General features: G+C 38.9%; 1 protein-coding gene across 4 annotated transcripts in view; it reads left to right on the top strand.

The window, feature by feature from the left end:
* The window catches only part of Col19a1 (collagen type XIX alpha 1 chain), a 313,337-nt gene that overhangs the window by 11,912 nt on the left and 284,767 nt on the right, over positions 1-16,658 (top strand). For all 4 annotated transcript variants that reach the window (XM_029483553.1, XM_021163060.2, XM_029483550.1 and 1 more), the window contains exons 2-3: positions 348-474; positions 15,198-15,263. In XM_029483553.1, coding sequence (XP_029339413.1) covers positions 384-474; positions 15,198-15,263 — 157 coding nt within the window. In that variant the 5' untranslated portion in view covers positions 348-383. The remainder of the gene's footprint in view (positions 1-347; positions 475-15,197; positions 15,264-16,658) is intronic.

Here is a 16,658-nt window from a genome sequence, read left to right as displayed (position 1 = left end):
TAACATGCATGCCTCTAAATGGCTGGAATATGAATTTTATATTATATCTTACCATAAATTTTAAAATAAAAAGAGACAATATGGCTTTAAAATCACTAAAAAGGTGGGAGAAATTTAAGTGATAAGAGGCTGACTTTATGAGTAATCAATTGAGTTAATCGACTAAGAAGGATTCCAGAAATATTTCCCAAGCACTCATAAAAATGAAAGTGTGTATTGAAACACTCAATTGCATGTTAGAGCATCATATACCCTGATATATAATTATATGGTATGTGGATATCGATGTTTTTTGTGGCTGTGATGGAGAATACCAAACTTGAACTTGAACGTTTCTGCAATTACAGATCTGTGGCCATTTGTTTCCATGGTTACAAGGCACAATGAGGCACACTGGCTCTTGGAAATTGTGGACCTGGGTGACAACCTTCCTGCTTCCTGCCTGTACCTGTCTGACAGTCAGGGACAAGCCAGGTATGTGGGTCACCTCTCTACCTGATTGATTAATGTTATCTATAGTTCTTAAGCCATTAAAAAAAATCCATCGAAGCAAATCTTATTAAGGTTGGAGAGGCCACAGATTAGATTTGCTGATATAGACTAGAGAAATCAGTATTTTCTACTACTGACCTTCAGAGTGTGACCATGGCGAACTTCCAAACTTCATGTGCATGTTATCAAACTTTTGTCTGTAATTGAAACTTATAAATATGATTATATTCATGTATGCCTCTGTTCATACATCTGACATCATCTCACATTTTAGCCTTTAAAAATTATTTGTTCCTGTTATAAGTCTACAAGCTCACTACTAATTAGGATTAACAAGGACATGTCTACATTTAATTAAGAAGAAGTGAAAAACAGACTCAGAAGTGTAAAAAGAAATAGAGTTTAATTGCATGTCAGTTTTGTGGTATCTTAGAGGATAGAAACAAAAGGTGAATACATCTTTAAAGGATCCAAGAAAACAGATAGTATTTATTTTCAGTTATTAAATTTATGAATCTTGTCTTAAATATTCCCAAAGGGCTTTGCAGCGATTTGGAGCATTTATTTTATTTTATTATTTATTTATTTTACGTATATGAGTACACTGTTGCTCTCTTCAGACACACCAGAAGAGGGTATCAGATCCCATTACTGATGGCTGTGAGCCACCATGTGGTTGCTGGGACTTGAACTCAGGAACCTCTGAAAGAGCAGTTGGTGCTCTTAACCGCTGAGCCATCTCTTCAGCCGATTTGGAGCATTTATGTTCAGCAATGATTTTTAAAATTAACTGTGACTGAATAGATTATTAACCTATACATCCTTTATGTTGCAAGTTAGAGTGACTATATTAGAGAATATATAATGTGTGTGTGTGTGTGTGTGTGTGTGTGTGTGTGTGAGAGAGAGAGAGAGAGAGAGAGAGAGAGAGAGAGACTCCATGTTTACTGAGTACCACGTGAGATGTATTCAGGTGATAATCACAAATGGTGTTGTATTGTGAGACAGAACCTTGCTCTGTATATTCTCTTGAGCATTTCTTAAAAGTACTCCTCAGCTGGTTATCTTCCATTATTTTGTTTCAATCTCTAATGTTAGCAACTCGGTCATTTGTAAGAATGCTTGTCATCACCTCTGCCTCTGTTAAAATAATTACTTCACTGTAAGTAAAGAGAGGTAAATAGGTATAGACTCCCTCTCAAGGAGGCTTTTGATAAAAACTCACTTATAAATATTCAACAGATCCTTGTACATCTTAATTATTTGTCAATAATTTCACAGGGAGCCCATTTTCTTTGTTTGTTTGCTTTTTGTTTGTTTCTTTTCCAAGACAGGGTTTGTCTGTATAGCCCTGGCTATCCTGGAACTCACTCTGTAGACCAGGCTGGCCTTGAACTCAGAAATCTGCCTGCCTCTGCCTCCTAAGTGCTGGGATTAAAGGCGTGAGCCACCACTGCCCAGCTAGGAAGACTGAATTCTAAAACAATCCACAGGAATGTTTAAATGCTGTATTAATATATTAATACTATGGCTGTCACAGTCTTGGCAAAAAGCATCTTTTCTTCGGCGAGAAATAAGTGAACAGCAGCAGCAGCTAACAACTCCAGCCATGTTAAAGTAAAAAGAGCATAGGAAGAGTGACTGTATTCTGAAAATCTGCCCTTGTAAGTTTATTTTGCTTTAGGAAGAGCAGGGGATGTGTTGCAATTTAACACTGATGGCTGGGCTTCCTTATTTAGAATGGAAGATAAAGCTTTGTTTGAGTGGCCCAATATTTTGGCCATGCTAATATGTAGAAAACGGCTTTGAATGGAACCATGGTTAGAAGGATCTACTCAGACGGTTCTCTGGTTTTAGCAAGAGAAAGAGTCATGGCATGTACTGATACCTGACTGCTGTTGATGCCATGGTAAACTCAGGATTTTACACCTTTGACAAGCCAACCATTTGAGTCTAATGCAGGATGAATGCAGCATGTGGGAAAATACTCACTCTGGGGATAATTAATGCCATTTTATTTTCCTTCTGATTCACTCCTAAGCTGGTAATCTTCCGTTATTTTGTTTTAATGTCTAGCTTTAGTAATTTGTTTACTGTAAGAAGAAGGCTTGTCATGTTACACACACACACACACATACATATATGTATTCAAATGCATTCTAGCTCCAAATACCTTACTGAATTAGTTTCTTTGAAACATCTTTCCTTAAGAACCCAAGTCGTAATATTTACAAAACATTGCACTAAGGAGATTATTAGAGGCAAAACTGAGTTGTGTCAAGCGATTTGCTAGAGGGGTGCCTGCAAAGCAAGAAGCCATGTGTATTGCTTCACTTCAAGTGTCATTTGCATGAATTGAAAATCAGCACAGCATTGACGCCGGGTCGGTTGGAGAACATGACCCACTGCCACCAGGTCTGCCAGGAGACTCTTCTTGTGTCGTGCCTTGTGTGTCTGATTCACAGTGCAAGGTTCCCGTTTTAGTCTCCTCATGTGCAGACCTGTGTGTGTGGTCACTAACCGTTTACCGGAGGGAAGTGATTACGTCTAAAAATAAAGTCGAGCAAATCTGAGGGAGAGGCTAGGGTTTCAGGTCTGGACTTGGTGAGGTTGTCAACAGTTTACAGTTAAAACCAAATGTAAGAAAGGATAACTCAAGTCTCCGTGGCTGTCCTCCACTCTCTGACAGCATCAGTGTTTCCTTGGAATATTGTTGCAGGTGGGGCAGAATTTAAGAATAATTTGGAAGAGATTAAGCATATAAATTGAAAAATCTTGAATGCAGGCATTTCCAATTCTTTGATCAAGCTTACATTATATTCACATTATGGGATAAGATACATTTGTGTATTTTCATACTGACAATAATATCCACTTGACTGTTTGATAGCTTCACCTGCATTGTCAGGGTAGAGAAGAAAAGCATATTGACATATGTACAATGCTGGGCAATCTCCAAACGTGCTTTAATCAGTTGCTTAGAACTGGATCCTCTATAATAGAACTGTCCACATCACATGGTTAGTTTCTCTTAGTGTATCCTTAAGCATACATAATAAATTATTATAAGAAATCTTACAAAGGAAACCAGAGTGAAGAGCACAGGTGGAATCGAAGGCAGGGCGCCATCTAAGAGAACTTTTAAAAACAATTTCCAAACAGCACATAAGGTGTCTAGTTTATTCTGAAGACTCTCACGGGCTCAAGGTAACACAGAAGCCCTGTTAAGTCAATTCTCTGCTAAGTGAAAGGGAAATTTGCTATTCTGAAATATAGCTTATATTTGTTGATAAAAATCTCTTATTAACCTCATGTAGAAACTTTAAATAAATCTTAGTGCTCAGTATGGTACCTCTGAAAATCTTCAAAGCGACACACACATTGTACATAACTCCTAAATTTGGAGAGTAGCAGAAGAGTTTGTGTCCGGAGGACATGCCTCTTAGCCAAGTAACTCCTTCAGATGATTTGGACCCGAGCTTACTAGTGAAGGTACTTGTATGACTGCCTGTGGGCTCTCCCTTAAAATAGTTCTGTCCTGGTACTTTTTCTCATCTGCCACCCCCTTCATAGTATTTCTGCTACACTATAGTCCAGTATGCTTTGTCTACTCCTGTTAGCCACTGATTAGCTCCCAGCATTGAGCAGCACATAGTCCTCAAATGCTTTGCCAGCATATATAGTGTGTGACCAGGGGCTGGAAGCAGAGCCAGGAAGGATGAGTAGAGAAACCCCCCGACTACCTCCATTCTATCAGAAAGTCGTGTGGAAGAGTTAGGGGAAGGGCTAAGGAATGCAGAGGGGATGGGGACTCCACAGGAAGACCAACAAAGTCAACTAACCTGGATCCTTGGAGTTTCCAGAGACTGAACCTCCAACCAAAGAGCATACAAGGGCTGGACCCAGACTTCCCTGCACATATGTAGCAAATGTGCAGCTTGATCTTTATGGGAGTCCTTTAACAACTGGAGTGGAGGCTTACCCTGACTGTTGCCTGCCTGTGAATCCCATTCCTCTAACTGGTCAGTCTTGTCTGGCCTCAGTGGAAGAGGATGTACCTGGTCCTGCAGGGACTGTGGTTGCCTGGGTGGGTTGGTACCCAGAGGTGATTGCCCTCTTCTCAGAGATGAAGGGGAAGGGAGACATGGTAGAGGGTGAGTTTGCTTTGTGTACTGCAGATGATTTGATCAGGAAGTAAAGTGAATAAATACATTTAAAATACAGGATTCTGTTTTAACCTTTATATATATATGAGATGGCTTAGTCAGTAAAAGGCTTGCCTTTCAAGCAGAAGAACCTGAGTTCGATCCCCAGGACTTACTTAAAAAAAAAAAGTTCCAAGCATGGTGGCACACTCTTTTGATTTCAGCCATAGGGAAGCAGAGGCTTGCAGGTCAGTGAGCCTAGATTACAATATGAGTTGTAGGCCAGTGAGAGAAGTCTCAAAAAACAATGTGCATGGCTCTTGAAAAATGACATCGGTATGGTCCTCTGGTCTCCGTATACATGTGCACACATCTGTACACAAACCCATATACACATGTATACCTTCACACGCACACACACATACAATACAGAACACCCAAGAGATGTTTTCCATCTGTTTATGCAAACTAAGCAGTTCCACATCTGCAAATAGCCTCTGTCTTTACCTTCTCCAGTGCTTATCTTGAGGAGAAGTGGGATCATAAGTTAGGAAAGTAATTTTCCTTAATGAAGGCTTGAGATTGATAAGAGGACTACCAAATGAGCTAGATTTCAAATTATAGTTTAAGAAGTGAAATTCATCGCATACATTATGTATGTGTCTGTGGATCTGAAGAAAAGGAAGAATCAACTCAGAATAATCAAGGCACAATAATCAATCAATAAGCAAAGTGCCCCAGTTGCTAAGGCGCTCTCATTCTCATCTCTTCTTGTCAGACTTTCTGTGTGATTGATCGTCTGTCCCCATGCTTCAGAATGAGTTATGTCCTTCACTTTTTGTGTGTACTGCAGCTTTGATCTGTTTCAGTTTTGTAGTTCCCTTCCTTCCTTCCTTCCTTCCTTCCTTCCTTCCTTCCTTCCTTCCTTCCTTCCTTCCCTTCCTTCCCTCTTCCTCCTCCCTCCCTTCTCTGTCTGTCTGTCCTCCTTCCTCTTTCTCTCTGTTGTTAAAGATTTTAGTTGGTGTGTAATATTTGTATATATTTCTGTGATGCAATGTGGTGATTTGATATGCTTATACAGGTGTGGTGATCAAATATGGTAAGAGAATTGTACTGGCTAGTTTTGTGTCAACTTAACATAGGCTGGAGTTATCACAGAGAAAGGAGTTTCAGTTGAGGAAATGCCTCCACGAGATCCAGATGTAAGGTATTTTCTCAATTAGTGATCAAGGTGGGAGGTCCCCTTGTGGGTGGTGCCATCTCTGGGCTGGTAGTCTTGGGTTCTATAAGCGAGCAGCCTGAGCAAGACAGGGGAAGCAAGCCAGTAAGGAACATCCTTTCGTGGCCTCTGCATCAGCTCCTGCTTCCTGACCTGCCTGAGTTCCAGTCCTGACTTCCTTGGTGATGAACAGCAGTATGGAAGTGTAAGCTGAATAAACCCTTTCTTTCCCAACTTGCTTCTTGGACATGATGTTTGTGCAGGAATAGAAACCCTGACTAAGACAAGGATTTATATGTTCTTAAACATTTCTCTGTGTGGGAAAGTGTTAAATTCCTATTTTCTCATTGTTTCTAATAATTTATATTATAATAGTATAATAATTTTCATAATTTATAATTATGTATTGTTAACTTGCAGTTGTTTCTTCTGTAAGATGGAACATTGAAACCCATTTTTCAACTTTCCCCTTTCCCTCTTTCTCTCCCTCCCTTCCTCTCCTTCTCCTTCCATACCCTAACTCTCTCTCTCTTCCTTCCCCCCCTTCTCAAGTTTCTAGTTTTTGGAACAAACACCTAACATAAGGAACATATTTGGCCCACACTTTAGAGTTCAGTTTAGTTTCCAGCATGGCAAGAAAGTCACTGTACCAAAAGATTAAGATGACTGCTCTCTTTGGTTGGTGCAGAGGATGGCCCTATCTGACATCAATGGGAGGGGAAGCCTTTGGTCCTGTGGAGGCTTGATTTCCCTTTGTAAGGGGGTGCTGGAGGGGTGAGGAGACAAGAGTGGGTGAGTGGTGAAAGGTACACCCTCATAGAGGCAAAGATGGGGGATGGGATGGAGATTTGCAGAGGAGAGGGGGACAACATTTGAAATGTAAATAAATAAAATAACTTATAAGAAATTTCTGGTCAAATTGCAGCACAGTTGGGAAGCTGAGAGATGAATGTGGGTGTTTAGCTTGCTCTCTATTAATCAGCCCAGGCCCCCAGCCTACGGAATGATGCTGCCCAGGCTTATGTTGGGTTTCTTAACTCAATCAACCTAACAGAAGTCTCCCCCTAGATAGGCCACAAAGACTGTTGTCTAGTAATCCTGGATCCTTTAAGTTGACATTAAGCATCACACCTTCAAGGATTCGTGCTATTGCTATTCCACCCTCTACTTTTGACGAGGTGGGCTTTTCTTTTTGGGCATCAACATCTGAACAAGAACAGACAGTATTTTTCTTCCCATAGCAGACTTGTTCTACTTAACATAAGGTCCTCCAGTTATCCTCAGGCGTCCACCAATGAGCAGACCCCATTCATCTTTAGGGTGGAAGCCCACCATGTGTGGATTTACTACATTCTCTTTGTGCACTTACTTGCTAATAGACATTTTGGTTGACTCCATAGCTTGGCTGTTATGGATATTATTTTAATAAATACCTAAATGAACATTTTTGATGTAAGAATTATAGTCCACTTGGGGATATATCTAATCTAGTAGCGGGGTAGTCGGATCATGTGATAGTTTCATTCTGGGTTCTCTGAGAAATTCTCTACTATTTTCCACAGGAACTGTAACATGTTGGTATCATCAGTGAACAAGAGAGCTCCTCTCCATCGCCACCATCTCCATCTCCTTTTTGTCTTTTTGATCATTTGAATTAGAGCGAGATGTTCTCACTGAGTTTGGATTTGCATTTCCCTGATTCTGGGTGATGCTGGCATTTCCATGTTTTTTCCCCCCTTTTGTACATTGTCCTCGGAGAAATTCAGATAATTTGCCTGTTTTTAAATCAGTGTCTGTGTTGCTCTTGAGGTTTTAGAGTTCCTTTCATGTCTGGTTATTAACCATTAATCTCTAGTCAGCTGAATAGTTTGCAGATTTTTTTCCCATCTGCCTATTGTCTCTTTATTGACTGCTTCTTCTGTTATACATAGCTTCCCAGTTTTATACAATTCCACAATTCATAAACTTCTATGCAGCCATTTCAATTAACATCTCCTCAATCTTAACACTTCCAGACCCTTCCACGGAGTAATACACAAGCTGTCAAATAGGGGATTCCAGTGAGTCAGACTTTTATCTAGTTAAGCAGAGTAATTGTCCTTCCTGCTTCTAGTCATCCACCTGCCACGTCTTGCTGATTCTTGCTTCTCATTTCCTCTGCTTTTTCCCATCCCTGCTGCTTTGTCTGTAGTCCAGGCTAACATCATCTCTGGGCTCACAGAGTGTGGGAAAGCAAATAAAGTAGCCAGATAAAAATCTCAAGGACCAAGCTAAATCTGAAGTTTAGATAAATAATGAATGATGTTTTCATCTATGCCTGGGTATTCCAGATATTTTTATCAGTCTTACTTATGCTAAAATATTTTCATTATGTATCTGATATTTGATTATGAAACTTTTATTCATTTCCTATGTTGGGCAATCCTATATGGTTATAATGGGAAGACTTGGGTGAGCAGGGAAGGCTGAGCTCATGTAGGCACAGTTGAGTGGAGGTACAACAGCAATGAGGATAAGACACATGGACATCTACAAAACATCCGGCACAAAGATTCTGAGACAGAGGACAGCTCAGTCTAAGGAAGAAATGGTACAGAGGCCAGGATCCTGCAGTCGAGGGCAAGAGGGGCAATGAACCTCAGGCTACTGTGATTGTAAAAACTCTGACTTCTAAGTCTGCAAAGTCAAAAGATAGACCATAGGCTCTGGCACACTGACCAGAGCAATACCACTGTCTCCTATGAAACAGTGTTTCGCTTGTCTGTTCCCAGAAAACATAAATTGTTCTCTTCTGCATTAGTATTCTAAGTCTTTCTCTCAGACTTAACTCACACTTATTTGAGAGCTGTAATAGAGTCACCCATTTTTATCCACAAGAACTATGTTGTATATCCCACTGGCTGTTACAAGTTATGGTTAGCACTCAGCCTTACATACACTGTCTTCCCTATACATACATTGCTTACCTGTAATGAAGAGCAGCCTATAAATTGGACTCAGTAAGAGATTGACAGTAAAGCAGGTACCAAAAATAGAAAAATATGGACATTCTGTAATATACATTTAAATTAAAAATTATTTCTGGAATGTTTTCAATTAATATTTGCATATTTCAGTTGCACTTAGGTCACAGCTCATGATGCAAAACTCAGAACAGGAGTGCTGCTGTGGTGTATAATGCACAATGCCCTACTGCTAAAAGGCTGACATGTAGCGATGTACACACTTTGTTTTTATCTTTGTATTTAAATCATATTTAGATATATTCATTTTGTTTTATGTGTTTGAATGTCTTGTCTGCATGTGTACATGTGTATCATGTGGGTGTCTGGTGCCTGTAGATTTCAGAAGAGAATGCTGGATCTTCTGGGACTGAAGTATTGGTGGTGGTAAGCTACTGTGTCGATCCTAGGAACCCAGTTCTGTTTCTCTGCAAGAACAACAAGTGATCTTAACTGATGAACCATCCCTGTATACATTTTAGCAAAGTTAAAATACTAATTATATCCTCTCCCTGCAAATGACTCATTTTCTTTTCCTGCAATCCGTGAAGTGTTTTGTAAATACTAAGACCTTCAGTAAACTATAAAGAGTCTAATAGAACGTGCTTGCCTTTATTCTTCATGACGCTGAAAACTCAGTTTCCTCCGTAGCTTTTGTATACACATGAATGCATTTACCTCATGCTTTTTCCTAAACTAGAGTTGCAGAGCCAAATAACTCATATTCGATATGACCATCAGTAAACAAACACAACAAAACTGAAACAATAGATTTTAGCTGGTCTTAGATATGGGAAAAAAGGGGAACCAACCAATCAATCAATCAACCAACCAACCAATTCAAAAAAAAAAAAAAACCTAACAAAAAAGCTGAAGAAATCCCAACATGCTGTCAATTATTCTAGTGAATAAATACTATATAAAAATGATGACTTATGTAACTCAAAATAGAAGAAAAAGGAGCATGTATTTAAAGATGAGCAGGCTTTTTTCTTTGTCTTTTTGACAAACAAAACTGCTGTTTGTCTATATTTGTTTTTATTTTGTGTGTTTCAGGGATCTTGTTGAAAATTCCTTGCCTATAACCCTATTCTTATACATATGTTTAATGTTTCTCTGCATTATTAAAAATATTTCTTATGGAGCTAGAGATATGGCTCAGTGTTTATTGACACTTGGCACTTGTTGATCTTGCAGAGGACCTGGGTTCAGTTCCCAGCACCTACATGACAGGCTCACAACAGCATGAAACTGCAGGGCCAGGGCATCCAGTGCCCTCATGTGGCCTCTAGGAGCATTGCATGTATGTGATTCATGCATACGAACAGGCAAAACACCCATACATGAAAATTTTTAAAAATGTCTTATGAAAAGAAGAAAACTACTCTCAAGATTCTAGTAGGCCAAGGCTGCTGGTAAAAGCAGAAAGGAGCTGGCATGTTAGAGAGAGAGAGAGAGAGAGAGTGTGTGTGTGTGTGTGTGTGTAAAAGTGGGATTCATTTTTTAAGCCCATTTAAAACCAATGGGCACAAATGTATTTTATTAAAGAAGGGGGTTTCGTAGGTATGTTATTACTTTGTTTAGAATATGTTCTTGAGAGATGTTTAATAAGGAAGAAGGAAAAGTTGGTTTGCAAGAAATGTGTTTTACGCATGAAACTCAAGAAGAACGAAGACAAAGTGTGGACACTTTGCCCCTTCTTAGAATTAGGAACAAAACACCCATGGAAGGAGTTACAGAGACAAAGTTTGGAGCTGAGACAAAAGGATGGACCATCTAGAGACTGCCATATCCGGGGACCCATCCCATAATCAGCCTCCAAACGCTAACACCATTGCATACACTAGCAAGATTTTGCTGACAGGACCCAGATAGAGCTGTCTCTTGTGAGACTATGCCAGTGGCTGGCAAACACAGAAGTGGATGCTCACAGTCAGCTATTGTATGGAACACAGGCCCCCAATGGAGGAGCTAGAGAAAGTACCCAAGGAGCTTAAGGGATCTGCAACCCTATAGGTGGAACTACAATATGAACTAACCAGTACCCCCCTGGAGCTCGTGTCTCTAGCTGCATATGTATCAGCAGATGGCCTAGTCGGCCATCAGTGGAAAGAGAGGCCCATTGGTTGTGCAAACTTTATATGCCCCAGTACAGGGGAACGCCAGGGCCAAGAAGTGGGAGTGGGTGGGGGAGCGGGCAGGGGACTTTTGGGATAGCATTGGAAATGTAAATGAAATAAATACCCAATTAAAAAAACATATATATATATATATAAAGAAATGTGTTTTATTCTGAACTCTGCCATTGAGTAGCTCAGTGACTGTGTTTCTCTAGGGTGACTCTTTTTCAGAAGACCAGGGAATAGAGGGTTAAGAGATGCTTCATCTTTAAAGGCAAGTGAGATAAAGTCATGATGTATGCAAAGTTGAGCTGCTGATTTCCTTTCTGTTTCCTGCAGCTCTTTTCAGGATCCCAGCAGCCTCATAGACAGCCCAGGTCTTTCAAGCCATGTAAAGAGGAAATTATGTCTGACAATGATCAGCATTAACACTTCAGCACGCATCTGCTGAAGTGACTTGAATTTGCTTGTGAGAAACTGTTGAGTTCTGCAAGCACTGCATCTTTCTGAAAAGGATGGCATTCATTACTCTTAGAAATACTCCAGAGAGCCTCTGAGGGACAGAGTTACTGTGCATGGTCCTGTTTCGACAAATATTGTGACATTTGAGTCTAATGCATAAGTCTAAAGTCACATTAGTATTAAAATGCAGATGTATGTTTGTATGTTAATATTTTAATAAATTAACATATTCAACCTGTAATAGTTAAAATTTTTATTAAATTGTTTTATATTAAAATGTTTTTAATATAAAATGTTTTATATTAAAATGCATATATCAATATTTAAATTAATTAGCATATCTAGCTTATGGATTGGCATTGTCAGTTTTGTGCAGCAAATTCATGAATCTTCATGAATTTATCTTATTGTGCCTTAAATCTTAAAACACTTGGTTTTAATTTGCTTTGCTCATCTGTTCGCAACAAAGCATGTGGTCTAAGGTAGGAAATGGCATTTATGTTTTATAAACTGAATACTTTTAGTGGAGAAATATATAACTATTGCTGGAAATGTTGAATCTCATTTATTTTCAGAGCAGGGTGTTTATTCCGTTGACATCAACATCCATTTGCTAGGAAGAGTTTAAATGAGATTTACAGTTTCCTACTGGAGACAGGCCACACACCTCCCCCTCCCTACCAAAGCCTCACAGCAGGGAAGCCCTTCTGCTGCCCAGAGATTTATCCCCTCAATCACATACTGAACCTTTCCTGTATGTGCACACAGGACGAAGAATGTTAGGTTCTTCTTACCAGTTATTGGCTTATAGATATCCGCAGCCAATATACATTTTTATTGGAATTGTTTTGTAAATTTAAATTACAGAATTGTTTTTAGGTCAAAATATTTACTCAAGAGGGCTATTGGGTTTCCCACTGTGTTGAGATTTTGCATATATATATATATATATATATATATATATATATATATATATGGCTGATGTCAGTAGACGTTAAAGGCACAACATGTGGGATTTTTTTTACATGTGTCTGTGTACACTTGTATAATTATTACCCCAGTAAAATCATAAAATATATCCTGGATTCTAGAAGATTTCTGTGTACCTGTCCTGAGGCAACACCTCTCTATGGTAATCACTCCTCTGAAGCAAATTGGTTATATAATTATCACATTAATGGAATAGGTAGCATTTATTTAGGGGAGATGATACTTCCCTAGATAATTTACCTCTAAGGTCAAACAGTTTCATGTATCAAGTCAAATAATCCTCCCCCCTCCCTTCCTTCCTTCCTTCCTTCCTCCCTCCCTCCCTCCCTCCCTCCCTCCCTCCCTCCTCCCTCTCCCTTCCTTCCTTCCTTCCTTCCTTCCTTCCTTCCTTCCTTCCTTCCTTCCTCCCTTCCTCCCCCCACCCCCCAGCTATCCAGGTTTTTCATTGTTTATTCCATAGTATGACCTCTTGTTGATAAATTTTTAGGTTGTGACTCTCTAAGTAACAATAGCATGGGCAGCCTTATCTAAAAAGATCATTTGCAGTCCGGTTTGGCTTTTATGTCTCTTTGGGTCATTGAGTTTTCTTACTTAGAGTCATACATCGTTAACTTCCATAAATCCTGTCAAACAGTTTTTTCACGTGGTCCTGCCACTTTCCACCACCACATGCCACGTAGAAGCTTGGGAAATGTCACCCTTTGCCACACTCTCATCAACACTACCAGTGACAGTTCTTTAATTTGAGTAATTTAACAGAATCTTAGTAGTGCTTCCTTTCCACTTCTTGATTACTAATGAAGTGGAACACTTCTGATTATGTGGGCTGGTAATTTGGATATTCTGTCTTGTGAAGTGTGAAAAGTGTTTTGAAACAAACCTTTTTATGATTTGCTCATTTGTGGGAGCCCAGGGTTTGTTCTGGGTACAGTACTTCGCTGCATAGTTTCTCAGCTAGTGTGGTTTGCCCCTCTCTTTAAGGTATATGTGTTATAAACACCTTCTCCTATTTGATGGCTTGTCTTCTCACACATCTGATCTTTTGAGTAACACGTCTTTTAATTTTAATGGAGACCTGTTTACCAGTATTTTCTTTTGACAGTAATGCTTTGTCTCTTTCAAAATATCCTTTGCTTGTCTGGTTTCACAAAGCTTTATGCATTACTGAACCTCTTTAGGTTTTACTTCTCACACTTATAATAATGTATTCCAGTTTCTGCATGTGGTGTGAAGATCAAGATTCAGTGATTTCCTGTATCAATGCCTAACACCAGACCCCACTGGTTGAAAAGACCTTCCATTTCCCATTAAATTGCTGTAGTTTCCCCCCCACCCCCCAGTAAATGAAGCTATATGTGGAAGGGTCTGCATTTGGACTTCCTACTCTGTCTGATTGATGTGTCTTTCTATATGTACACCAATGCCATGTTAAAAGAATTCCTGGTATCTCATGGTCTGTCTCCAAGTTACTGTTCAACTTTGCCTTTAGCTATTTTTTGTTTCTTTGTTCTTCCATTTAAACTAAAGAATAAGCTTGCCAGTTCTCAAGCACACACCACACACACACACACACACACACACACACACACACACACATACCCACAATACACACACACACATACACACACACACACACAAACACACACACACACACACACACACACACACACAAACACACACACACACCGTGACTTATAGGAATTGTTTGACTTGTAAGATATGTGTAGCCCTATTTAAACCTTGAGAGCCTTCTAGTTAAATATGCTATGCTGAGTCCATCTAACCAACTTTAGTCTGTGTGCACTTTTCAGACGAAGGGCTGAGGCATTCAGTGATTAACTGGGAAATCAGAGGTTTTCACTTTCAGCCAAGCAGATGAACAGTTTGGTCATAAGCAGTTTATTTCCTGTTTGTACTATAAAATTTAAGATATAAACCTTTGACATGTGGAAAATTCAACGTGTGACTGGATGATGTACTTAGATTAGGAGTGTAGCTGTGGCATGATTTGAAAATCGGGTGGCAGTTTTGTCTGCACTCTTTCGTTAGTAGGTCTGAATTAGATTTAAATATATCAGTTCAAACAATAATGTGTGTATAGATTATAGATTACTGCATTTGTATGATGTGGTTTTATTAGACACATAAATTCATTGAATAGAGATTAACTTTATCTTTATCTCTCTGAATATCATTGACAAAGTATTAATTTTCTCAATTTTTATCATATAAGACGATCTCTACTTTCTAATTATGCTTAGGTTTTGTTTTTTTCTTTTTCTGTTCATGTTCCATTGTGTCATAAAAGTTTACAATCATGATCATCTGATTACAAAACCTGGATAAAGTTATGATAAAATACAGCAGGAACTCACTTGTTTAACTGGTTGGATTGAAGAGTTTAATGAAGCTGTGAAATTCAGCTGATTCCTATTGTCAAAACTATAGAAACATATGGATGTTTGAGCAATAGTGATAACACTCGTCCATGTAAGTGTGTTTTCACTATGGGCCAGGCAATATTCTAAATATTTTATATGAACAAACATTAAACTTTCATAGACATACAGAGGGGAGGATAGCATTATCCTCACTTTACAGAAATCTAATAAATGATTCAATTAGGTTTTATTTTCAATTTTATCTTCTTTATGATTTTTATGGTAGCAGTCAACTTTATTTGGGAAAAGTACAATGGGAAATTTAGTTCAAATTGTTTGTTTGTTTATTTATTTATTTATTTATTTATTTATTTATTTTTAAATAGAAACAACCTGCCCTACACTGAGAACAGAGAGATATCAAGATGACAGAAACAAATCTGAATTGTCAGGTAAGCATTATAATTCTTTGCTAGGTAGCACTTTGTACAAAGCTATCACCAGATACACCATAGCCCAATGTTTGGGAGGCATCATTATCAGAAATTTTGTGGGGTCCCTTCATAGTGGCCAGATGCTGTATGGTTGAGGCCCCAGGGAGTGGGGATTCGGAGAGGGTAAAGTATATTATCTCATTAAAGGAATAATCATTCCTCCCATCTCTACAGTAGGACTTAACAGTGAATGCACTGTCCTAGGGTGGCTCCTCAGCCAGCTCATTGACCCGCCAGATGGAAAGTTAGGTCTCCACCAAGCCAGAGATTTTATCCCCCGACCAGAAGGTGAGCCTTAGTGCGACTTTACCCGCATTACTGGTTAAGATCACAGCATCCACATAGGGAAGTAAATGCTGAAGGAGAAATACTGACAGCAGAGTTCCTTATTGTCTCATCTCAGAGTAGCAGCAAGTCCCTGTCCCGTTTCTGAAAGGAGAGAAGAATATTTATGAGGTGTTTTAGCATCCAGATGTGGTCACGATTTCCATACAATTTTGGTGCAACATTTTTTATATTTTTTATTTTTTCTAATTTTTTGGCTATTAATGTTGTCATTTCTGGATTTTTTTATTATTGTCATTTTCTTTGCTTGTTTGCTTGCTTGTTTTTTGTTTGTTTGTTTGTTTGTTTGTTTGTTTTGTTTGTTGTTTTTGACCAGGTCATCCCAGGCTGGTCTCCTCCTGCTTCAGTCTCTGAAGTGTGTGGCTCTAAGACCAGCCAACATTCCTATTCTTCTCTCCCACCTTCCTTTCCATCGCCTCTCTCTGTTTTCTCCAACACTCTCGCACACTCGAGATGATAACGTGTATGCTGAGTCTGGATTCTAAGCATTTCCTCACGTTCCTATAATTCTCCTGAAGTATGGTTTTGTAAGATGCTGTCCAGATTTTAAACCAATTACTACTACTTTTTACTCCAATTTTCTGCTTACACGTTAGAGATGGCACAATGAACTATTGTAATAAATTGCTTAGGTCAATTCCTAGATTAAATCGGAGTGATGTTTTATTCCCTGTAAACATCTGTGAGGGTGGTAAGCATGCGCAATCTTAGCTAGGCTGGTGTCGGAGGATTGGTTTGCATTCAGACCAGGCAAAGCCAAAAAGAAAAAAAAAACAACGATATTTATGATCTGTTCTTTAGAAAGATGGCTGTACCTTTTGCATGCAAAGAGAATTTTATTCTTCTGTACCATAAAAGGAAAATTTAAAAAAAAAATGGAACACATTTGCTGATTTCAAACAGGAGTTTTTATTTTTGTTTGTTTTGTTTGTTTGTTTGTTTTTTGTTTTTAATCAATCAACCTGTGGATATGGATAACAAAGAATCCTGTTTAAAGATCAATACGTC

Source organism: Mus caroli, chromosome 1 (genome assembly GCF_900094665.2).
Source record: "Mus caroli chromosome 1, CAROLI_EIJ_v1.1, whole genome shotgun sequence".
Taxonomy (NCBI): Eukaryota; Metazoa; Chordata; class Mammalia; order Rodentia; family Muridae; genus Mus; species Mus caroli.
The sequence above is the reverse complement of the archived record's forward strand: the minus strand, read 5'-3'. Positions and strand labels throughout refer to the sequence as shown.